This window comes from Ammospiza nelsoni, chromosome 3 (assembly GCF_027579445.1).
Source record: "Ammospiza nelsoni isolate bAmmNel1 chromosome 3, bAmmNel1.pri, whole genome shotgun sequence".
NCBI lineage: Eukaryota > Metazoa > Chordata > Aves > Passeriformes > Passerellidae > Ammospiza > Ammospiza nelsoni.
The window spans coordinates 12,804,400-12,829,103 of record NC_080635.1 but is presented as its reverse complement, the minus strand read 5'-3'; the positions used below and the strand labels follow the sequence as shown (position 1 = coordinate 12,829,103).

Sequence of the window (24,704 nt, the reverse complement as noted above, 5' to 3'; positions counted from 1 at the left end):
GCAGGACTCAGACACAGCTGGCTCCTTGTATTACTCCACATATCAAAAGCTCAGCAGACCAGCACTCACCCCAAGGGAACACCCCTCCATTCCCACCCCTCTTTTGCCCAACCCAAAGCCTGCCTGCACACAGTGACAGCAGAATTGCCTGAAAATCTGACTCATCAGTTCAGCTTCCTCTGGGGGCTTGAGTACAATGTACAAGTGTTGGCACTTTCACAGCACCTCAGAACTGAAAACAAACAAAGCCCAGCTGTGTACAGTAGTAAGACTGATTCACTGTCAGTTTAAAGACTGTGAAAGCTTCCACCTGCTGCCCTTTTACCTCCAGCTCTCCAAATCCAAGAACATTTCTCCCAGCTTTGTCCATGACACAATGCCCTCAATCCAGATAGCGCTGCAACCCCAGTGCAAGCCAAGCTGTGGACAAATCCATGGATATGACTAAAAAGGAGGGAGACAAGTCTGTAACAACAGGTGCTTTGCAGAACATCATAACCTTTTAGGCTGCCTTCCTCTCCACTAGAAATCTGCTTTCTACAAGCATTTCATCATTAACCACCACCTGAATCTACCCAAGGTCTCTCTCAACAAACACCACAGGACAGGTATTTGGTAAAAGAGATGTATATTTATTCACTTTACAAAGAGGGTGGTATTTAGTTGCAACAGCTCCATTTATAGACAAATATATTATTGTACATTATAGTGGTGAATGGCTCAAACCTTTACCTTGTTTTGCTCTTAAAAACGTGTTTGCACCACTTCAGCTTCCGTTAGCTGAGCAAATAGCTGTCCTTGTTCTGCCACTGAAAGATTAAAAATCCATAAGAAAGGTATAGCTCTGTGCTATGTATTCACAAGCATTCACCTTCTCCTTTCCCTGTGCCACTCCCCTCTCCCCACCCAACTCAACTTGGTCTGGCCTCTGGGTTAGCATTAAACTTATATACAGCCTCCATTAAAACAAAATTAGGAGCCAGTGATAGTTCTAATGTCCTTTTAAAGCACAAGAAAAGTCATTGATTTACACATATAAAAGTCTTGAGTTCAAATTTGTTAAAAAAAAGGAAAAATCCATTTTTAAGTCAAGTTGGCATTTACATATTGCCAACATATGGCTAAGCCAATGAAAGGGGGGAAAGAAAAGAATTTCAAGACAGAATTTAAATATTACAAAAATATCTTTTTTTTTCTTTTTTCAGTTTCCTTTTTAAAAAAAAAAAATCAGAAGGATGCCCACTTGCTATTGCTAACTGAAGCATGGAAAGAAGGTACAGACCAGTTGTCTTTGATCCTTGAATATCTGAAACAAATTCAATGTAAAGCTGAACCAAGTTTCCCACACAAACAGCGGTGGCAGATTTATTTCACTTGAGATACAAATGCATGTCCACATGACAGGCATAATCTGACCAGGAGGTGGAGGAAATGTTTCTCTAAGTAAGCGCAGGGAAGGAGGGCGAGAGAAGGCTGGCACGGTTAAACATTCTGGATTCAGAAATGCAGTGCCCCACAGGTGCCTCTGCACACAGGCTGTGCAATGCTCTGCACTCCTGATATGCAAGTACAGCATCTTTCAGCAACAGGATCCAGAATCAAAGAGCTTGGTGGCCCACTTGTTCAAACCGCTAAAATTACTCTTTCGTGCTGTTACTCTTCTTCACTTTCATTTTCTGGTTCCAAATCAGAATCACCATTGATTTCCTTTTCAACAGTCATGTCTTGTTCATCAGATTGCTCCTCTTTTTCTTCATCTTCATCCCAGTTTTCCTGGGGGGAAAAAAAACCCAGAAATGTTTGAACCTTTGTCAGTCACACTATTTCTGCTACAAGCAAATGGGAGAAGATCTGGTCCAACTCCACTTACGTCAGAGTCTTTATCGGCAATCATCTCATCATCTGAGCCTTCCTCCTCTGAGGACTCTGCAAAAAGAAAGCAATCTCTCAGTCTGGGGAACAGGCTTTAAAATGTCATTGTACAAACAAAGTCCAGTCCCACGTGCTGCCAAGTGTTCAAACTGTGCTATTTCCATACCAAAACTGACTCTACCTGGAGATGAGGTAACCAACACCAGTTAGAGCAGGTCACTTCTGTTACCAGTACACAGGCGAAGATGCAGAAGGAAAAAAGCCAAACTGGAAGTACACACACATAACGGACATCCCCTATATTGATGTCCTGCTGACTCAAACAGAGCAGTGCCTTCACCTTAGCACAAGGGCAGGTAACATTAGAAATTTTAGGTTACCAGGTAAGTTAAAGAAGCACACTGGATTTCCAACTCACTGATTTCTTCATTTGTGAAGCAAGGCTGGGAGGGAATTAAAGGAGATAAAAGGAAGGCAAGGAAGGAGTAACTAACTACAAGATGTCTACATCATTACCCACTGATTTTCCTGACATCTCACAAAACCCCTCAATCTGCAGACTGTACACTGTAGATAAGCACAGGTGCATGGTGAACAGCCATCAAGTGTAGGCTGTCATGTGAATTCAGGAGATGAGCTACACTTAGCATAAAACACTTACCATCCTCATAGACCAACTTTGCAGTCTGATTAACCTCAGGTACATCCTGAACTGTTTGTGATGCTGCAACCTAAATGGAATTTAAAGATTAGCCTTAAATTAAATAATATATTTCAACCTTAAAAGACAACAAAACTCCTAACAATGTAAATTAAATCTACATTAAGGGTAGCACGCATTAATTCACTCACAGTGCTGGTTTAACAGCCAAAAAAGTACAAATGAAAAGTAAAATCAGAGAGGCATCTGCTCCAAAGTGGCCCAGTGCCCCCTATGTACTCCTCTTTCAAATTCTATGGGTGAGCAGATCTATTTGACAGGACAAAACAGTCCCAGTGAGCAGGGACTGTTGGTTCGGGTTTGGGTTTAACTGAACTGTCCTGTTGACAGGACAGTCAATTGATGGCCTGCTCTGAGCATTACCAACATTCCTGGGCATTAAGGTGCCCAGGACACATCACATCAGCTGCAATCCCAACAGGAAGTCAAACAACATCCCTGCACATCCCATGTTATGTAGTTGAAGCTCACCTGGGTGACAAGAATGAAGAGTCTTCCATGCAGACGGGAAAGCTTTTGCAAAGTTTTTACTCTGCTCTCCATCAACTGGTATAACATTCCCAGCTGAGGAATAAGGTCTGGCAACTTGGGAGAAGAGACAGATAAAAAAAAAAAATGAAGCTGTTAACAAACACATCCCAAATGTTTTTGTTTTTTAAACTACTTTTGTATGTTTGGAACAAGCAACACTTGCTTATATTATTGTAGACAGAAGGGGGAGAGCTGAGCAACCACCTCCAGCCTGATCAATTAACACTTAGCCATGTTTAGAAGTATCATCTACTTTTAAAGCATGGCAGTTCTTAGCCTCCTCCTTCCCAGTCTGTGCCACACGCAGGGGCAAAGCACCGCTCAGAAAGCTGTGAACATACACCAGCGTCCCAATGCAGCCTCAGCAATGGTGCAAGTTCTGCTGCTCAGCAATGCTATAACAAATGGCAGAAAGGACTGACACTGCCCAAAAGTCTCTCTCTTAACCCAGCAAGAGTGTTGCATCCATCACTTGTAAGGCAAGGCTGGACTTCCATCCAGAAGCTACAGCTTCGGCACCCTTACCCTATAAATCTGGGCATGCCCAAGACAGCCTCAATATGAGCATTTTAAGAACACAGAAAATTTAGTTCTGTAAGATCTAGTGACACAGACTAGATTACTCTTTGGCAGTAATTTTGCTCCCTCTCACAGGTGTGACATAACCTATCTTAGTTTGACTTTGGGATGGCTATAATTATGTCAGGGATGACCGAGACAAACAATTTATCAGCAAAGTGCAGTGGGCTCAGCAAAAGTGGTGTAAGCAAAGCTCTCTATACATTGATTTGGGCACTGCCATATGCAGAGAGCAGGAGATTCTTGAAGAAAGAAAATACATTTATTTAAGCATTTAAACATAGTTTTTTACTTAAGTGCACGGGCATGAATGAAAAATACTTACTGTGGAAAGGTAGGATGCATGTACGGTAAAAACAGACTTCAGCCATCGAACCATTAGTGAGGCACTGGAAAAGAGAAATAAATTATATCCAAGAGATACTGCCTGAGAGACATCCATTTCACATCCTAGATGCTAAATAGTTCTATATAAAGTTCCTCTTTAATTAGAGAGCAAGATAAATGCTCTCTGCAGATGGAAATGTAAAGTTTGGCTATCCTCACGAGGTATGCAAGTTATTTGTTAGGAAACGAACAGACATTTCAGTGAGGGACTAAACTAGGCAAGCTCAGGGGTCTGTGCTTCTGAACTCTTTTATGGATGGTCCAAATGAATAAAAGATCAAAGCATGCTACTTTCTTCTCCACCTACAATGGGGGAATTTAAATCTAGAAAAAATAAAGTCAAACCCAAACCAACCTAACCCCCACAACTCGGCACAACCCATCTCAACAAAGTTGTCCTTATGGCAACATAACAAGATAGAGGGGGAAGCTGGTTCTGTAATTAAACGCCACATGAAGAGATGTCTAAATACATTTGATAATTACAAAGTCTCTACACCTGAGAGTTATTTTACTTATTGATCAGGTCAATAATGTAAATATTTGGGGCCTTCAGTTACATTCTCAGGGTTACATGCTTATTTCAGGTATCCTTTTCCATTTTTATTTCACTTCAGCCACCCTGACCAAGCACTGCTTTAAGTGTTTAAATTCCTCTTTTCACCTTCAGCAAGGTGAGTTTTTACCTCTAGATGGTGGAGTTTAATTGCAGTTACTATGAAAATCTATCACACACATGGTAGGAGGGACCATAGCACACACATGAGAAGTTTTAGGTGAATTGAACTGTAGCTGAGCTGTCTCTTACCTGTATGGGTTGCCTTGCAATCTCTTTGTAAGCTAAAAGGACAAGAAAATCCAGTCAGCAATAAGTATCAAACATGGTGAGTTTAAAACCCCAACATGAGATCATTTGACAGCCCCAATACTGAGGCAGAAAGTTCTCCAGGCATTTGAAGCATGCTGGGATTAACCACTGCCAGGCTTCAGAAAATTACACTGCTGGCTCTACCACCCTCTACACAGGCTGGCACCTTGCAGAAGCTGGGTTTCAGTATTACAAGAAAGCTGGAGCTTTTAACATGCAAAATATCCACTGAAGCTTAAACCTGGCAGGAATAAGTAGGAGGAAACCTCTTACTTTTCATCTCTGTTAATCTGCTTAGTAGAGCAGTTACAGGGTGGAAAAGTTGGGGAAACAAGTGAAGAAAGTAATGGCCAGGTAATGACCATTTCACACAACAAATCTCAAGCTTCGGAGAAGACAGTTACACAAAGGTCTGACCATCCACTGAGATTATAGAGCTGAACATTTGTCCTTAGATCCCCTGACAAAGTTCCCAGGGAAGAAACACAGCATCTCATTAACATAAGCCTAAGGAGGTGGTGTAAGACCAAACATTCAGCACCAGGTTATCTGCATAATTCAGTTAAGATCAGTACCATTTAAAAAATTTAATCTTATTTGTGGTCAGCACATTAAAATAGAAATTAAAAAGGAAATTGAACCATTAACTTATGCAATAGAGCATCATTCACATAACTAAGCAACTAAGCAATGTTTGGTTTAAAAAAGTAATGTCTAGTCAAGGCTAATCATTACAGTATTTCTGTCCAAATAAAGAGTTTATTTAATATCACTGAATAAGCAGTTCAGAAGCCAAACCCCTTTTAAAATTACTACTAAGTGATGTTCAAAGTTTAAGTACAGCAAAATGGACTTTCTGATCCTTCTAATTATCATCCATGTTAGTAGTTGAAAAGAAGATGTAATGGTGATTATTTGCCATGGACTAAACAAGCTTTTGCTTAATCTCTTCCCTTTCTTTTCCCACATAATCATTTAAGATCATAATACACTATCTAATGCTCTGACAGTAAGCTTTGACAGTGACACTTGGTCCTTTGGTTAAGCTTAGCCAGAAAAGATAAGAAGTGAATCAGGAATAAATTAAGAAACATTTCAGTACTCTTATGGCACCAAACCAATTTCAAAAACAAAGAGCCATATCCTGGATTTCAGCAGCTGGAAGGCAAATCACATGTGGCTTGTATGACAGTACAAGATGTGCAGGCTCTCTTACCTCATGCAGCAGTGGAATGACAGCATGTATAGGCATTCTGGCTACTGTGTTCTTTACTATATTTTCTTTCCTTGTGTTAAGCACTTTCTGTTAAAATGAAAAAAATATGATCAGAGAATAATTCAGCTTTAATATATGTATGGGCAACGAGGAAAATCAAAAATTCCTGCCTGTATCTCTCTTCCTACTCCACTACTTTTTATGCTGAGGATAATGAGTGAAAGATTAGCTATTAAAAGGAGTTTCATTTTCCAAGTCAGGTACAATTAACAAAGTCAAGGCACTCAATAAATCCATCTAAAACAATCTAGCACTGCCTCTAGTCCACCTGCCACATGTTAAAAATTATGCATTACAGGCACATGAAAATCTCCCTTGGTATTTTCTGACTTCCATAAATAAATGCCTTTCACTAGCAATTGTGACAAGAAATTTCTGTTCAGCATCAAATTCCTAACAGTTCTCTGCCCCAGTACTATTATGTCCAAATGTAAAGATAAGCTTTTCAAGTGAAACTTGTCATCAATTCATTTTTCAAACAGTACCTGCCTGAAAAATGTACCCTCAGGAGACTAGGCACAGATTATGCTCCAGTCCAAGCTAAAGGGAGCAGAGGTGCATTGGTAGCACCATTTGTAAAACATCTGAACTGTGACATAACAAATTTACCATAAACAAAGTGCTTTCAAAGATCAGGGACTGACTCAGAAACCAAAGCAGGTAGCAACAGAAAAGTAACACCAATTCATAATAGCACTGCCTTGAGCAGCAAACCAGCAAAAAGCAGCTGGGAGAAACAACAGGCTCTGAACTGTTCAGCCTTCCCTGCTTTCAGGGAGGCTCCCCACCAGTCCCAGTGCACAGACTGAACAGCTTGCAAGACTTACATTTAGGATTTCTGCATCATTGCTTTCCAAGCCCTGGACCAGCAGCACAGCAAAGCTGTCTGTTTGGGGAAGGCCACCGGGAGTTTTGACTTTGCTCACATCAATGTCCAATGCCCCGAGGCGCTCCTCGATGCTCTCCTGCACAGGGGAAATAAGGCAGTGCTGTCTCAGAGTGGCTTCTCACAAATGTCAGCTGAAAGCAAAGTACCTAACCTGGAGCATTCTCACTAGTTCTGCTGGAGAAGAACACAAATTTTGTGTGTTTTTTTAAATGTACTGACAGAAGATAGCATAAGAAAACAAAAGCAGATGAAGTTTTGGCTGAAAAGCACTAATCTGTCTTGGCATAGGCAGCAACAAGTGTGTGACAAAGTTCTGCAACAAGCTGGCAAAACCACAGGCAAGGCATAGAGGGCTTGAAAGAAATGTTTTGAGAAGGGGTAAGTCTCTTTCATATAGAAAGATGGTAACATTAACCTTTCTTCCACAGCAAACAAAGCAAATCCAAGTTCACCTAAAGAAGGTATAACGATAATTTGTGATTCTAGTCTCTCCAGTCTTGCTGAGTTTGAAATAAGAAGCCTTTTACCTCTGTCTCTCCTGGTTTCCTCTTGTTCTTCTTTTTCTCCTTTCCCAAGGCTGGAGTTTTAACAGCTGTACTGTGTCCTGGAATGCCAGGTACTAGAACTTTGGCGTCCGAGTTCACCACAGGTGTCTTTACCTGGCACACAGAGAGAACCACATTTGCATGAACTGCTGGCATCCTGAGCTTTCTTCCCATGTAAAATATGGATTTTATTCTGCAACTCTCACACATACGGTAAAACCAGCCTGACACAACCCATTTTCTTGACATGAATATTAGGCAAATCCAACATATTTAAGAGAATTAATAACCTCAAGAAACAGACAGTTACTTTTCATAATTAACTAAAGCAATGGTCTCTTGGGAATAACCTGTGAACCACTTTTCTTACAAGCTTTTGCTGTAACATTCCCAGAATTGTTTGTATCAAACAACATTTACTTGGATGTTTTGGTGGCAATAGATAGATACCACCTGTGCTACCATTCAGCTCCATAAAACCACATGCAGATTAATTCAGCATGCACTGGAATGCAATAACTGACCAAGAAAAGCAACACAATGTAACAGCAAAAGGAAGTCACTATTCCCTTCAATCCCAGCTCTCCTCTTCTAGGGATTGCTCACAGAACTCAAGTTGTCTGAATTAGGCTGTGACCAGTGACAAAAAGAGACACCTTAGTTTATACCAAACAAGCTGAGGCACCATCTTCAATGAACACAAAGGAGGTGGAATTTTGTATTTAACAACCAAATGCTCCCCTGACTCACAGAGAATGTAGAATATCAAAAGTGCATTCTCTGCTACTTCCAGAACGTTTCTCTAAACCATAGCACTTCTATGCAGGCCGCTATAAAAGTATAATCTTCCAATAATAAACTTCCAATTTCCAAAAAGTTGATTTTCTGCATCAAGAATTTTACCACAGCACACCAGTGGCGATAAAATACTCTGCCCTTAGCTCACCACACTCATCACTGACCTTCTCCCCACAGGGCATGCTCAGACAGCCAAGAGATGTGTCTTCACTGGAATTCAGCAAGAAGCGAAACCAAGATGGGTATCATCACTGCATGCCACACTGGCCCTGCACCTGGCCCTGCTACCCACCAGCCCCAGGACTGAGCAATCAGCACAAAACCCTGCCTGGCTGATGGAGCACCAGCTCCAGCAGATAATAACTGAAGGGTCAGAAAAACAGCACTGTCTGCTCACTTCACTGGAATTTCAAGCATTTCAAATCTTCAAGGCCTTGAATATGCACAACGTTTAAGAACTTTACAGCCTGTCTCTAAACACCCAGGGGATCCTGCATGAGAGAACACACTGCCAAGTGGCCTCAGTGGACACTGCTGCCATGCAAGTGCCAAGCTCACATTCCCAGGTCCCTATGAGCAGGAACACATGAAGGCCACACCAAGAAAGAGCAAAAAGGACTTGCCCATTAAGGCTCCACTACTTTTCATTTAGACTCTAAAACAAAGTCATCCCACCTTCACCCTAAGCCATCAGGGTCAAAGAGGTTGTACAAACCAACAGACTCCAAGGGAAGGACTGATCTGAGGCAGGAAAGCCACACCAATCAGTCCTGTCTCTCAAGCAGATCTGCTGAGTTACAAGAGGGCCACTGTGTGCTCTTGCACATACCAGGACACACAGGAACCATGAAGATCTCTTTGCCCACACCTGCCTGAGTGCTATGAACATCTATAGGTATTTCTGCAGCTCTGAACAGGTCCATCCAGAAATCCAGTCTCATTTTAAGAGAGCAGTGAATATTACCTTCTTAATTTCTGAAAGAAAAGAAGAGAAGCAACAAAACCACACTTTATGCAAACTCACCTTTGTTACAGCAGCATCTGTTTTAAGTGACAACACTTTCTGGATGTCCCGTACCAAACATATGTGGGATTCACTGGTGTTCAAAGACTAGGAGGACAGGAACAAAACCAGTTAATATATTTGGCACTCACACCTGTGATTCATGATGCTACTGAAAGCTGAGAACAAATTCCAATGGTATAAATAAGAATGAATGTTTTTTTCACTCTAGAACAGCAGCTCCTTTGCATATCTGCCTTTTGTTACCACATCTCTATGCTCTCCAAAGACATTTACACAGGTAAACTGGAACTGTATTAAAACCAGTTTCAATGGCCTAACTCAGCAAGAGCTGAAATGGCAAGAAACAGTCAGCAATGGCATCAACCTGCACTCCAACTAAAAAAATGGAAGAATACAAATTGCCTTTCCAAACAGCTTGGGTCCAACTGTTACACCTCTCAAAACAAGGGCAATGAATATATGTTGTATGCTTATATCATTTCAAAACAGTAAAAATAAAAATAATAAACCCAAACATTTTTCCAGCTGGAAGCAGCATGCAGTGCATATTACAGAATGCAAACCCCCTCTGTTAAGTTTTACATACCACTTTCTCTATGATGGGCTGTAAGGCGTTTCCATACACCAGCAGCAGAGACTGTTTGTCTGTGCAAAATGCAGCTGCTAGAATAGGGACTGGCTTTGGTGTGGAGTCCCCATCCCCAGGTGTTGCTATCTGAACAGTACAGTTTGATGTTAAGGGTTTTTTGCAATAACTGGAAAAAAAAAATTAAAAAATTTCAAGATGTTTAGCTTGAACACTTCAATATTTTGCACATTTAAGCATCTTTCATTAGCAGGTCCTCAGCAAACTCAGCCATTTTACACCTTTTACAGATGGCTAAGATGAGGCACAGACACACAAAATCTGGGTTAAAGCCACACAAAATACCAAAGTGCAACACAGTTCCCAACAAGTGAGTGCTTCAAAACCTTGCCCAGTAACCCAAGACAAAGAAGCAGCTGGAACCTGATTCTTGAGCATTTATGAGCTTAAAGGCAGCAGCATAACACAACTGAGCTTTGCCTTGCAGTAACCCCACACCTCTCCCAAAGACAACCCTCCAGGTGAATCCTAACTTACCCATTCAAGATATGTTCAAATAAATGCAACTGCCCATCTCTGCACACAACTGCTAACTTCACAGGCTGAAAGAAGGCACAGTAAGAGAGCTTCATTAGATCAAAGAAAAACCCTCCTGGAAGTTCAGGACATCAAGAGACCCCCTTCTGAAAGTTTAGGACATCAAGAGACAGCTGTGTAGCTACAATCTGAACTTTTTCAGTATTTAAGAACATTACACTAAATCTGAAAAGACCAAAGATGTAATCACTCAGGAACATTCAGTACAAATGTTAGAAGATTAATAAAATAACTCACAACTGTACTTTATTACTAGTAATATGCACTGAGTTAAACAGTTTGCACAGTAGCAGACACATGTCTAGAGGCTCAGCTCTGCAAAGGCACTGACTCTGTGAGTATGCTTAGAGGAAAGAAAATGAGATGACTCCTCTGAGAAACTAAATGACAGGGGCACGTTACTGAATACTCTCCCATACATGCAGGAAGAGGGAACTGGAAATATTAGAAAAATACAACATGAAATACTGCTCTGAGAAAAGGAATTTAAAGGCAGCAGGAGAAAAACGTTTTAAATAATTATGGGAACAGTTTGTGAACGTGTTTCACATTCACACATTTTTCAAAAGGCAACCACTTTGAAAGACTTGTGCTGTTAAAACTGAGAGACTTGGCAAATGTACACTGCTACTTTAACTCATTCAAAGCTAGTTAATTCCAAATGCAGTTACACTGCCAAAAACACTTGAATTCAAGAAATAAACCAGGACCATACCCAAACCAGATTTTTAGAAATAATTTATTTTGTGTTTTTCTTTACTGCCAAGTTGAAACAACCATTTTAATTACTAACTTGTTCTAAATAGGAAGCAACTGACATTTCTGCCATCATGACAAACATTTCTGAAAAAGCACACTGGATTTGAAGTTAGTAGCTTTGAAAAGGAGCACTTCAAACTACCAGCTTTATAAATGCACCTGTAATAAATATTCTTAGACCCATGAATTGGTATTTGGATCTCAACTCTGCATAACAGAACCCAAAAGGAAACCAAGCCTCTTTCTTTACACCCTTAAAAGGAAACTGATGTGGTAAGTGAAAATTGTTGAATATATTTGTTTACAAACTACTGCTCCTACCTCTTCTTTGACTTCTGATACAGTCAGGTCCACAAAAGTTGGTTCATCTGTTACTGTGAAAGACATCACAGCATTCTTTTCTTTCCTATCTGATCTGATCTGCCTGGAAGACAGAAAAAACAACACATTATTTACCAGAGCACAAACAGCATCCTCTGCACCAGACAAGCATTACAAAGCCTATAAATCGCTAGTAAATGTGGCGCTATCTCCTATATCCAAAAGCACCACACTGACATTTCAATGTTCAGCTTACAAAATGTTCTAATTTTTAAGAGCAAAGTAACTCCACAAACTGAGCAAGAAAACTGCATAAACCTTACAAGAAGTGCAAAGAACAAGGAGGTTTATTACACAGTATGTTCTGGCACACACTAGTGATGCAAATGGCACCTGGAAGCATGCTCAGACACAGCCAAGGAAAATCTCGTCTTCACTCAACAATCAGTGAGTCGAAACCACCAATACAGAGATCATCACTGCATTTTTCCAGAGTGCCCCTTCTGCTTTATCTTGTGTAATCACAGTCACTTGATGGCTCTATGCTCAAAATGATCAGTCACAGATGATGAAAAGCTTACATACCACACGCTCAATAATCGGTCATGTATAGCTCCAGACAAGAAGTAAAGTCCTGTAATTCCATCAAAGGGTTTACTCTCATTTGTAGGTTTCACTGTGGTAAACATTAATGATGACACTGATGTAGCATGGCCTGTGAAATGCTAAGAGAAAAAACAGGACCTTTCCATGATTGTTGTAAGCAGTCATATGGCAAAAATCAAAACATTAGTTAACAAACATTAGGAGAGATTCAAGCGTTACTAAGTCAACAAGGACAGCTCAGTGGTTTGTAACAAGTGATCAGTTCCCTTGCATTTCGATACATCAAGGAAGCTTTTTCTGACCTGCCAGTTATTTATCAACATTTTAAAACTTAAATGGGGAATCAAAGGCAAATTCAGTGGGACTAAATCCATGCAAAAGAAATGACATCCACCTGCTGTTACTGTCATAAAGCATTCCCCTCTGCCCCCCCAGCTTTCCACTTCAACCTTTCCAATGGAACTAGATTCAATTGCATTCTCAGCTTAAACAATGGACACACGTGTGCTGACACTAAACTTGGGCAACACACCACCCCCAAGGGCCCCCCAAAAATTGGCTTTTCAATCTACTTTTGCAAAGAGTGGTTTTGGTCATTCTAGAATGCAGACATACATGGTAGCTGCCATGTGCCAGCAAGCCCACAGTAACAGCACATGTGACACACTCACCTGACAGGAGATTCAGAGACTATCCCTGTCCTGTCTGCTAGCAGGCAAGAGAACACGGCAGCATTCACGGATCAGCTAAAGCATGGCCATTTGCTCAATGTCTGAGCCCTGCTCAGGGAACAATAAGGAGTTGCTCCTATGCCTTCCAACTGTTTCAACAGCAAAGCTGATAATGCCATCAGTTACATGAAGTTTAGCAAGAAAACTCGAAGGCTTTGTGGAGGGACTCATGATAAAACCCATGCCAGCAGTAACTGATACGGTGGTGAACAGAGTTCTCCTGACAGAAGGGTATCAGACAGGGACCCAGTTAAAAAGAACAGCATCCATCATTTTCCTACAGCCTTGAGAGAGGATGCTGGCAGCATGCTCAGAAACAAAAATTTAATGTCCTGATTCAGTTCTCAGCAAGTGGAAACCACAGTTTAGGGTACCATCACAACAAAAATGTCCAGCAACCCCAAAACTGCTAATTGTATCCTCACACACAGTGAAATGTTTTAGATGTCTGATCAGGAAACACGAGGTAGGCAGTGTCACCAATCAAGAAGGGCATTGATTTGCACCTAGTTAACAGAGGTACTTACTCTGTAGACTTCTTTGGTCTCCAAATCCCACAGTTTTATAGTTCTACCAGCTGACAGCAGCATTTTTCCATCTGGACTGATGCATAGACAGGTGACACTGCTATTGTCGCCTTTCCACTTACTAGAGTTTGGATGGAGTTTTTGTACAAAAGGAGAAAGATGGAGAAATAGAAAAAAAACAGTATTCATTAGGATAATCTCAAAACCACTGTGATGGAAAATTTAAGGTAAAATTTAAAAAACAGTGATTTAAGCAGTCAAGAAGTCAAAGCTATTCTGCTTCTGCATTTTGCTTTCAAATTAGTTTACAAAAAAATACAACTCAAAAATATGAAGTTATTCAATCCTGAACTGCTGACTTTTTTAACACTTGCTTACTCTGTTCTGAATTCCTCTCCAAGTTTTCTACTTCTGAAACTAGGGCAAGAAGAGCCATACCATTTTCAAGACTTCTCTATTCACTAATCCATTCAAAAAAGTCTTCTCAACACTAAAATTCAGAGTTTCAAAGCCTGTTCAGTTACTGACCTTCCTCCCAAGTCTCTGAAGCCACTGACAATAATAAACTTCACCTTAATATTTTGATTGTAAACAGCCTTCCTGGAAATATTTCTAAATAACTTTCACATGCCCAAGAAATTCCTCTTCTGTTTTCTAAAACAGGGATCATTTATTGTATCACCTTTGATAGAAGCTGAAAATTTTATAGCCCACAAATATGGACAACACTGCACCTTACAGAGAGTATGACAAGATTTTGTGTTCTCTTCTGAAGACAAGATCATGACTTAAGAATTTAAACCCTTTATTAACATAAATTAAGAAGGTATTTTTAAATGTACTAAAAAGATGAGTCTAAACTAGACTTCAGAATATAAAGTACAGCAAAAATACCTTGGTTTGCACTTTGGATACTCTTTCTATAATTTTTACAGGAAAGAGTTTTAAACAGAATCTCAAAAAGGACATGTCCAGAATTCCTCCAAATAGTCAAGAGTGTTTATGACATGAAAAAGCTACAGAGTGACAAGAAGTCATCCAGAACGTTTCAGTCTATCTCTCTACAACACCTTGCTTGGCCTCTTCAGCGACTCTCTCTTCCCCAACAGCTTGTCCCTCTGCTTTTTCATGTGTGCTGCACACACCTCCTGAAGTGGCCCTATGGAGTACTCCTACAGTAGCAGGTGTCAATTCCCTTCCTAGCAGTCCATACCTCTATAGGAACATGTCTACAAGCCTGCAAATCAAATTTAAAAACTTTTAATACCACTTCTCTACCCCAGGAGCAACATCCTGATTTCTCTGTGGGTTACACAAATATTAATTTCTGGGTCCTGACAGGTGTTGAGGAATGCAGGCACCCTCATGTGTATATTGGGTGTGAGCAATTGATGTGGATAATTTGTTCCTTCTGGTAGGCAAAACTTTAGAACTGATTTCTTCTACTCTTTCCAAACTGAGTTACCTTTGGTAGGACTCATAACATTAGCACAGAAAATTTTCAGGTAAAGACCATGATGTTACATTGCTCATGTACTTTCTATCTATACACTCTGGGAATGATTTTCTGTTGCCATCTTTAATTTTAAAGAATACAATGCTTCAAATTACATTTCATAACCACAGTCCCCCCATTCCGTGGTCCCTGGTATGGGAGGGGGCAGAGGGAAACATCCAAGATGTATGGCAGCAAAAACTCTCCCTTTTCCTGGGCAAGCAGCATGGCTGGGACACATCTCCAGTACTTGTACATGAACACACACACTGTGGGATACAAACAGGGTGAATGAGAGGTCCATGGGCAGCTTCAGAGCTTTGATGTCACTGGATTCACAGAACAACAGTGAGATGCCTTGCAAGACAAGGAGCTTTAGGAAGGCACTTCAGCAAAGACATGCCAGGAAGGCAAAAAGAAGAGGGGCTTCTCCACAGAGAAGTGTAGCACAAATGCATGGAACATTCCTTTGAAACAAGGAAAGAACATAAATGCACAGAATAATCCAGGAAATGAGAGGGAAGGTTATACAACAAATTCACCTGGAAACTATTTCCAGGCACTGAAAGGTCAAAAAAAGTTTCTGGGCACATCCAGCATAGAATTACAAATGGCAAATCATGTCTAACCAACCTGATTGCCTTAATGAGACAATCTCCTTGGTTGATGAGGAGAGACACATTAAAGTTGTCAAAAGCATTGCTGAAGCCAAGGTCTCACACATCCTTGCAGCCAGACTGGAGATCTATAGCCTGAATGGATGGTCTCTAAGGAAAGCAGGATCAGGCTGCATCACTGAGCTCTACCAGCTGTGATCACTGGTGTTATGTCCAGCTGGTGGCCAGTCACTGGTGTTACTCCTCCTAAGGACATCCCAGTAGTGCTTAATATCCTCCATAACTGCCCCAGTCTCCATTAATGATCTCAGAACACAATGCACACATAACTTCACACTCAATCCCAAGTTAGGGAGAGCAGCTGATATCCTGGAGGACAGGGCTGCTACTCAGGGGCATCTCAGCAGGCCTGAGAAGAAACAGGCTGTCAGAATCTCAGACCTGAAGAGGACAACAAAGTCCTGCAGGCTGGGGACAAAGAGCTAGGAAGGAGCTTTGAAGAAAAGAGACTTGCAGTCCCCTCACAGTACAGCTGAGCAGGAGCAAGCAGGGAGTCCTTGTGGCAATGAGCTCAGCTGTGGATGATCTGTATGATCTGCATTAGCCAGAGCGCTGTCAGCAGGTCAAGGAATGGGATCCCTCTGCTCTGTGCAACTCCTGAAACTGCACCTGAGCACTGTGTTCAGGGGGACAGGACACAATGTCACTGACATGGTGGAGTAAATCCAGCAGGGGGCCACGAGGGCACCTCAGGGACTAGAGCACATAATGGAGGAGGGAAAGGTGAGGGAGCTGGGAGTGCTCAATTCTGACAGAGAAGGCTGGAGGGGGATTTTACAGCCATCTCCTGCTACTTTACATAGGGCCTAAACATTATACAGCCTAAAGATCTCTTTCCTAGGGATACCAAAGAGGCTACTGATGAAGGGCTGCTTGCAGTGCCCATGCCAGCCTTAATAAAACCAGGAGCACTGCAGTAATAACCAACAGTGGGAAACATCACAGAAACAACATCAAGAGAAGGATCAATGGGCTATCAGTAGGCTTTTATTGAAGAAAAGGAACCAGGATGTTCATAGAAATCCTGGTTTCTTCTTTAAAGTTTAAGAACAATTTGACTTCATTACAGAAGAAAATAACTGCCTACACCAGACATTTTGTTACTCTGCAGTAAGCTCAGTTTTGCTCAACAGTACTTTTAACAGTAGCAGCCTGCTCAGACAGCCAAGTGGAAGTGTCCCCACTGCACATCAGCAGCAAGCGAAACCAAGTGGGTTATCATCACAGCAAGGCCCGTTGAGCAAAGCTGGGTGCATGCAGCAGGCTCTACTGGAATGAGATCTTCCAGTATCTAATCAAGGATTTTTTTCTAGAATTTAGATTTTTCAGCATTAGTGGGACTTTCAGTCTTTCAGTGTCACTAAAAGTTAGCATGGAGGGATCCCAACCCCTCTCAGAACAGTTTCATCGAGCCTTTCCAACACACAGAGGAAGATACCTAACTATGACAACTATACTTTCATTCCTTAATAAAACCACTTCTGATCTCAGAAAAATAACAGCCAACAGTCACTTTGTGGGCACAAAGCCTGGAAAGTAGAGTGCAGCATTTCCAAAACCTGCAAGGGAGAAAGCACACAAAAACAAGAGTAAAAAAATTCAAGTGAAAAGCAGCACCACTCACCACTTTACTTTGCAGGTCTGTGTGTTCCATTCCACAATGTGTTTGTCATCTGAACAGCTATACAAGCAGCAGCTCTCTTGATGCCATCTCACACAGTTTACTCTACTCTCATGACCACCATCCTACAAAAGATAACACAGGGTCAACTCACTGGAGTAGTCTTGACAACTTGTCCACACCAACAATGTGAACAAGGCGCTTTTGAGAGCTAAATTCCAATCACTGGCATCTTAAAGAGTGTGTGTGATTTTAAAGAACATACATGACAGTTATATAAATTAAAGGTATTTCACATTTTGGTACATACACATAAGTATTTTGGCTTGGGTTATAGAGCCTAGAGGAGAAGAGACATTGTCTGCAGTTTTCTCACACAGGGAAGCAGAGGGGCAGGCGCTGATCTCTTCTCTCTGGTGGACAGTGACAGAACCAAAGGGAAAGGCAAGAAGCTGTGTTGGGAGGTGGTGAGCCAGGATGGATATTATGAAAAAGTTCTGCAGAGGCTCCCCAAGGAAGTGGTCACAGCCCCAAGCCTGCCAGAGTTCAAGAAGCATTTAGACCATGCCCTCAGGTGCACGTGTGACTCCCAGGGCTGTCCTGTGCAGGCCACGTAGAAGACAGTCCATAAGATAATCTGATGTGTGTGTCTCAAACACTGACAGCCAGACTGCCAGGGAGCCAACCAAGGACTGCTGGTAAGAACACACTGGGAAAGAACAGGACATGGCTGGAGGAGGGGGCATGCAAAGGAAGGGCAGCACTTTGCTGGTCCAGCCTTGTTCTGGCTCCTGATGATCAGCACAGCACAAGCACAGGAAAGACTCAAGAACTGGGCCTGGACTGTTGATAAAGGCATTCCCAGCAGGGGGGATCCAGACCACCAAAAACCTCCCAAAGCCCTCCAGCCCATTTCCAGAAAGGTCTAGAGCAAACTGCACATGGTAACTAATTCTCATAGAAAGTGACAAACTCTGCTCCAGGGTGAGCAGAGCTGGTCTATAAGAAATGCTCCCAACATTGAACAATGGCTGCCCCTGGACACCCCATCAGCTGGTTTGATGCTGGAGCCAGGACTGGTGACTTTTCTTTCTTCATTCCTTCCTTTCTCTCTCTCTTCTCTTTTGCCCTACCCCTTATTCAAAACCCACTGCAGTGCACTTAAATTAGAAGACACCAATTTCCATGCCAAGTGTATAATTCACTGATACAACTTTGTAGATTTTGTGGGGCTTGTGTCTTTTGTCATTCCTTTTTGACCACAAGCACCTACACACCTGCATGATCCCTTCAGTTTCCAGGTGGATGCTACTGGACAGGAGACCGATTTTGTTGATCCCTTCCAAAAAAAAAAATTGTCTTGCCTGCTGTTTTTACACACACAGCCAAACAAGGCCAACCATATGAAATCTGCTCAAAGGACAGAACAGCCACAGGTGTCTTGCTGAAGCGATCTAAGTGCCTCCTTCCTTAAGGGCACTCAGAGGTGAGTAGCCTTCCTTCCCTTTGTATTAGCATTCAGGAACAGACTGTCATCAGACCAGAACACCCCTTAAGCAGTATCACTTCTCTTAACAACCAAAATCTCTGCAGCTCCAAATATAACCCTGAATTATTTATGAAAATATTTAATGGAGTCCATTTCACTATTTGGATTGTAACAACCTGCTCAGATTACTCCCGAAGGTATTGATGCAAATGAGCTTTGAGCAAGACAAACTACACTGCAGCAAGATACTCTGTTCAATAAAGATAGCTAAAAGTAACATCTCTTATTTTAACAGGAATAATCTTTTAATTCAACCTATATGTAAAAAGCAAAGTACTCATATAACCTGTTATCTTCTATGGAAAAAGAGTGTTTTCAAACAAACTACAACTACACTTTTCAAACACAGTTCTTCCATATGATGGAGTTGATATCATTAGTTACTGACACTTGCAAGCATCATAATTCTCAGAAGCTGCTCCTTTCTCTAAATTCATGTATGTTTATCACCCTACCTACAACTTTTGAGTTTAGAAGCAAAAGTATACCCAAGTATCTCAAAAGTATTGCACAGCCATTCATATGGATTTATTTTGCTTGTTATGTAACCCACAACTAAAATGGAGGCTTGGGAGTTTAGAAAGGCAAAATTAAAGTCACTGTGTATTATTCAAAAGAGATCATGTGCTGAGAGCTCAAGAGCTTCCACAAGGGAGGTAAATTTACAGAACAGTCCACCAGTGTGACACCTCCCCAAGCATTGATGAGTTCTCTGCCCTTCCAGAATGCCATGCAGGAACTGAGGGTACAACAGTCCCACCAAGGATTTAACTCTCCAGTGAGGAATTTCATCATTACTGTTATTTTTAATGGAAAGTAGCCAATCCATGGACAGTGTTAAGATGTTGCACTAACTTAGAAACCAAGATTTTTTTGGCCTAAACTGACTGAAACCATCAGTGTTTGGTAGCATGTGATGAAGAGTGCAATACTTACTAGCTTGCTCTGTAATTCTCCTTTTACTGTGCTGTACAACAAAATGCTACCAACTGCTGTACCAATAGCCAGGATATCTAACTGCTTGTCCACTTCTCCTCCAACTTCAGACTTCCGTTTTTTCCTCTGGGGGCCATCCTGGAAAACCAAAAGAGACAAACTGTGAAATACATCAGTCTGACTGGCTAATCTCAGTGTTAAAGCAGAGGGAAGAAAAACCTTGAGAGAAGTCTGAGATCCAGACAGCCTCCACAAACACCAATAAAATAATGAACACTGAAGGGTACACAATCCTTGAAACTCATCTTGCACCTCCATGAAAAAGGGTAACAAACTTGCTATGAGTCACTTGGAAACACCTGGTATGGACCATTTTGCTACCACCCCAACCACATGCATGTGGGGAAGAAAAAACACATCAAAGTTTTTTACAAATTTCTTGTCCAGAGGCAAAAGTAAAGATTAACACATTCAGAATACTTCATCCACAAAATGGAAATGCTTGATTGTGATCAATTTAGTTTTTTCTCAAAAGGGTCTTGCAAATCTGAAGCATTCATAATGCTTCTTACAAAGAAAGTGCTACCACATCCACAGAGGGAAGTGACTGGGATTCAGAGGAAAGTGCTCTGCCCAGGTCCTGCTGTCTGCACCAGAGGTCCTCAGGTGATCAGGCAATTCATGTCTCCAAACTCTTGCTCTGCAAAGCTATCAGCCACCTCAAGGAGGGATTTCACTTTGTCTCCCTTAACCAAAAATGTGAGAATGCAGATCACTGAGAACGGAAGAAGGAATAAAACTGGTTCTTAAGCACATGAAACTGAAATAAATAAAGAGGGCAGAAGAAGTAATCATATTCATTCTCATTGGGTTAATCACTAATTGCACACACACACAAAAAATAAAAAACTATTCAAGGACATGAAAAGAAAAAAAATCACTAATGCCACTGATTAGTTTTTAAATTGGACCTTGGTAAGCCTCCTTACATTTCTTATATCACAGCAAAGCATTCTCCCCAGTTTAAAAATTACACACATGCTAATGCTTCCTCTGCACAACAGATCTATTTTCACTGACAAGCAGCCTGAAGAAGCCCAAGGAGACTGATAAATGTGAGCAAGCAGCTCTGCTCAGATTCCATGTCGTGTAGCTCATCTGTTTTACATGACACATGACACAGTGAAGACAATTTCTACTCAGGTCCAGAAATATGTCAATCAGGATGTGGTAATTTTCACCACAAGTAAGATATCAAAGTTTGATAGTGAAGGATAAATATTTTGGCTCTTTGAAAAAGGATTTTCTATTCCTTCTGTACTTAACAGAGTTAACACCTTCTGCAAAGAAAAGTGTTTTGGTTTAGGCCAAAAAATACAAAGTTGCTGTAAAGATAACTTTTACATCAAAAGCAGACTATTGAGATAAGAGATTACAATTAGGGGTGTTTGCAAGTATTTGTTTAGGCTTTATCTTTGCTGAGAAAGAAAAATACATTAATTATAAAATATTTATAAAATATTGAAGGATATTTATAAAATATAATTATAGGATCTATTTATAAAATATTAAAAGACAGATGCTGAGAAACTAATGGCAATTAATTGAAACTGCAGTCTGACATGCAAAGCCAAAGGCCACAGAGCAGAGATGCAAGTACAACCTCTGTGTTTTCAGGTACTTTTCCATCTTTTTAAGTAGTTTTAGCAATCAGCCCACACACCCCTGCTGCAAAGCAAAGCCAAACTTAATAACAGACTTTATTCTCTTCCCCTGAATAAATCTTTCAACTGATTTTTTTTTTTCAGTTTGCCATAGCAAATTTCCCTGGAACAACTCAAAGGCACAAGAGAATTCCCACAAGTACAGAGTTATTTCCAGGGTCAGGAAAAAGCAAGGGACAGTAAAGGTTTCTCCAGGTTTTTTTCCCACATGGATCTCTTTACTGAGCACACCTTATCAGCAATATGAGGGGAGTGCTTTATCAGAAAGTTCTGCACAAAGAAATGCCAGTGGAAAATTCAGACACCTGTTAACATTTGAGATTATTTGGAAAAAAAAAACTTTAAGAACTTAAAAAAAAATCTAACTTCTCCTCCCTACATTAAATTAGTACACAGAGCAAATGACCAGTGCCCTTAACATCCATGTGGGATTCACTTGTGGATGAGGGTCTTAAATAGAAGAAAGAGCACCCTGTTGTCATGGACAGGATAAATATCAGTTTCCCTGTCATTTGATTTTTCAGATTTATGGAAGCTTATTTAGAAATCCTTCAACTTTGCCTGAAAAAGCACAATATTTTAATTAGTAGACATATTAAAAAGAAGTTACTTGAAAAGGAACTGTGCACACATTTTTCCATAATGTTCTTCCTTGACTTGATAAGCCACGGAGACTTTCTAAACAGAAATCTGCTGCTCACAGGTGAAATGAAGCACTTAGAGCACTGAAATGGGGAGAAATCTAAAGGTCTGGACACCTGACAGTGACAGAGCAGCTGCAGCTTGTTGGGAAGAGAATGGAAGGAGGTGTTTTGGATGCTGGAGGTGCACTCCTGCACAAGGCACCCCGTGCAGCAGGAGGTGATGGAGCTGCACACAGGAAGCACTGACTGCCACTGGAAGCTCGTGGGCAGGGAGCATCCCAGCAAAGGCAGCCCTGCATCAGCAATTCCAGAGCCTGCAGCTCCAAACGTGAGCTCTGATATTCCCCTGCAACACACGGCCTCCATGAAGGTGGCAGCAGCCCAAAACATACTGAGTTTAAGTGTAATTTGGCCAAACACCATTTATAGCTACCCACTGGCAGAGCTCTACCCCTGACCACCTGATACAGAACTAGACAGATATCAACTCTCCAGGAACAAAAGACTAAAAAACACCAAAAAAAAACAGATCTAATAAAATGGTTTTGGCATAACTATGCCAGTTTTAGTTCTACAACTCAGTCTAAGGGAAAAACCCAATGAATTTTAAAGGTTTTATGGTACAATTGTTGTAAGAAACAGCATGTTTCCCAGCTCCACTTCAAAATGGACTCGCTTTGGAGCAGGGGACAGGATTCAAACTACTGGAATAACTAGAAAGCACTGAGAGGTGCATAAGGTTACTTTCAAATAACCTTAAATCAGGTTAAATTCAAAGACTTGTGGGGCTTAGGAGTGTGCCTCTAGAAAAGGTTATTTTAAAAAAACAGTTTTAAAAGCCCCTCAGAAACTTCCTGTGCTTGACTTATGGCACCACAGCAGCACAGTGTGCATAGTTAAGTTTTGTTTCATGCAGGACAGATTAACCCCATTTCCACATGCCAGCTTCAGTGAACTTAAGAGCAATGAACCTATACAGCTTTGCAAGTGATGAACGGATTGTTCTTACTGCAAAACTCCATGAAAAAGGAACGGGTTCAGGCCACCTAAAACTGACTCTTTCTACTTCATTCTTCACATGTCCTGGGAGGTTTCAAAGCTGCTCAATGGATCAAAACAATATTGCACTTCTTTGGGTTGATAATCTGTGTTTTAAGCATTTTAAAACAGCTTGAACAGCATTTAAAATACATTGAATTGCTGATATACTGAAACACACTTTAAAAACCCTTCCCTACTTCTTATGATAAAGGGGGTGGATTTCTCATATTTTATGCAGGTTCTGCATTCTTTTTTTCCTCAGGAAATGGTATATTCCAGCTAAAAAATTACTTCAACATAAAGAAGACCAAAAGGCACCCCAGTACATACTCTAGATATTTTCAGGTTCAGCGTTCACCTGAGGTGACGTTAACTAAAACTCGATCCAAGGTGGAGAACATCCAAGCACTCCCCGATGCACGCTGTGAATTAAAACTACTGAGCACCTTCTTGCAGGATTCCTGGACTCGGGAAGATGAATCATAGACAGTGTAGCAGCTTGCACGGGAGTGCTTCCAAGGCTAAGGAAGCGTGGAGAGAGCCTGCCTTTACCGGAGAGGTACCTAAAGGGGTGCACAGCAGCTGACCCGCTCTGCAGCATCGCCTTTTCAATTACTCAAGACGTGCTATCAATTAACATACCTCGCTTCTTCAAGGAAGGCTTCGTCCACGCAGATAATATGAGAGACAAATGGTTTTCAACAGTCAGTGCTTCAGTCGAATTTTTGTTTTAAAAACCACAAAATTAAGCCTCCAGCGCCGCCTCCCCCACCGACACGTGAAATTTACCATAAGCAGCGCAATCCTGGGAGGGGGAGCGGCTCCCCCCGCGCCCCCCCACCCCAGGGCGCGCCACACGTGGGCACCCCGCACACCCCGGGGCCGCAGGGGGACGCGCCGAGCCGGTGCCCGAGCCCCGCGGAGCTCCGGGACCCTCGCCCCGCTCCCCGGCCCGCCCGGCCACATGGCGCCGGGAGGGCGGGGTGAAGCCGAGCGGGCCGCGGCCACGCGTCAGCGCCGCTGGGGTGGCCGCCATCCCCATCCCCATCCCCATCCCGCTCCTCACGCGTGCCCCCCTCCCGCCGCCTCCCCGCTCCCTCCCCGCACGCACCTTGCTGGGGGGCTGCCGCGCACCCGCCGGGGCCCAGGCCAGGCACGTACAGGCGGCGCTGAGGTGGGCGGAGGGCACGTACTCGTGCTGCAGGCGGCTGCCGGCCGTGTCCCACACGCGGAGCCGCCCATCGGGCCCGGCCGAGGCGAACAAGCGGCACCCGCGGGGGGAGAAGGCGCACGGAGAGGCCGCCATGGCGCGCGCGCTCCCCTCGCCTCTGCCCGGCCCGCCCCGCGCGGCGCATGCACGGCCCGCGTGCTCGCCCCGCGCGCCTGCGCCGCACGCC

General features: G+C 42.1%; 1 protein-coding gene and 3 non-coding genes across 4 annotated transcripts; all 4 read right to left on the bottom strand.

Moving 5' to 3' along the window:
- Positions 1 to 611: 611 nt before the first annotated feature.
- WDR43 (WD repeat domain 43) lies at positions 612 to 24,636 on the bottom strand. Its single transcript, XM_059469159.1, has 18 exons — positions 24,419 to 24,636; positions 19,899 to 20,036; positions 17,417 to 17,538; positions 13,621 to 13,741; positions 12,342 to 12,481; positions 11,757 to 11,859; positions 10,617 to 10,681; positions 10,080 to 10,248; positions 9,491 to 9,577; positions 7,651 to 7,782; positions 7,062 to 7,199; positions 6,175 to 6,261; positions 4,899 to 4,930; positions 4,029 to 4,092; positions 3,065 to 3,178; positions 2,534 to 2,603; positions 1,871 to 1,926; positions 612 to 1,773 (listed from the first exon to the last, which is right to left on the bottom strand). The coding sequence occupies exons 1-18, from the start codon at positions 24,611 to 24,613 to the stop codon at positions 1,654 to 1,656; spliced, it is 1,953 nt and encodes a 650-aa protein (XP_059325142.1). The 5' UTR covers positions 24,614 to 24,636; the 3' UTR covers positions 612 to 1,653.
- LOC132071898 (small nucleolar RNA SNORD53/SNORD92) lies at positions 8,647 to 8,723 on the bottom strand. Its single transcript, XR_009418241.1, has one exon. It is a non-coding gene; the product is annotated as a small nucleolar RNA SNORD53/SNORD92 (small nucleolar RNA).
- On the bottom strand, positions 12,158 to 12,241 carry LOC132071901 (small nucleolar RNA SNORD53/SNORD92). The gene has a single exon (XR_009418244.1). It is a non-coding gene; the product is annotated as a small nucleolar RNA SNORD53/SNORD92 (small nucleolar RNA).
- Positions 16,945 to 17,022, bottom strand: LOC132071900 (small nucleolar RNA SNORD53/SNORD92). Its single transcript, XR_009418243.1, has one exon. It is a non-coding gene; the product is annotated as a small nucleolar RNA SNORD53/SNORD92 (small nucleolar RNA).
- Positions 24,637 to 24,704: the final 68 nt, after the last annotated feature.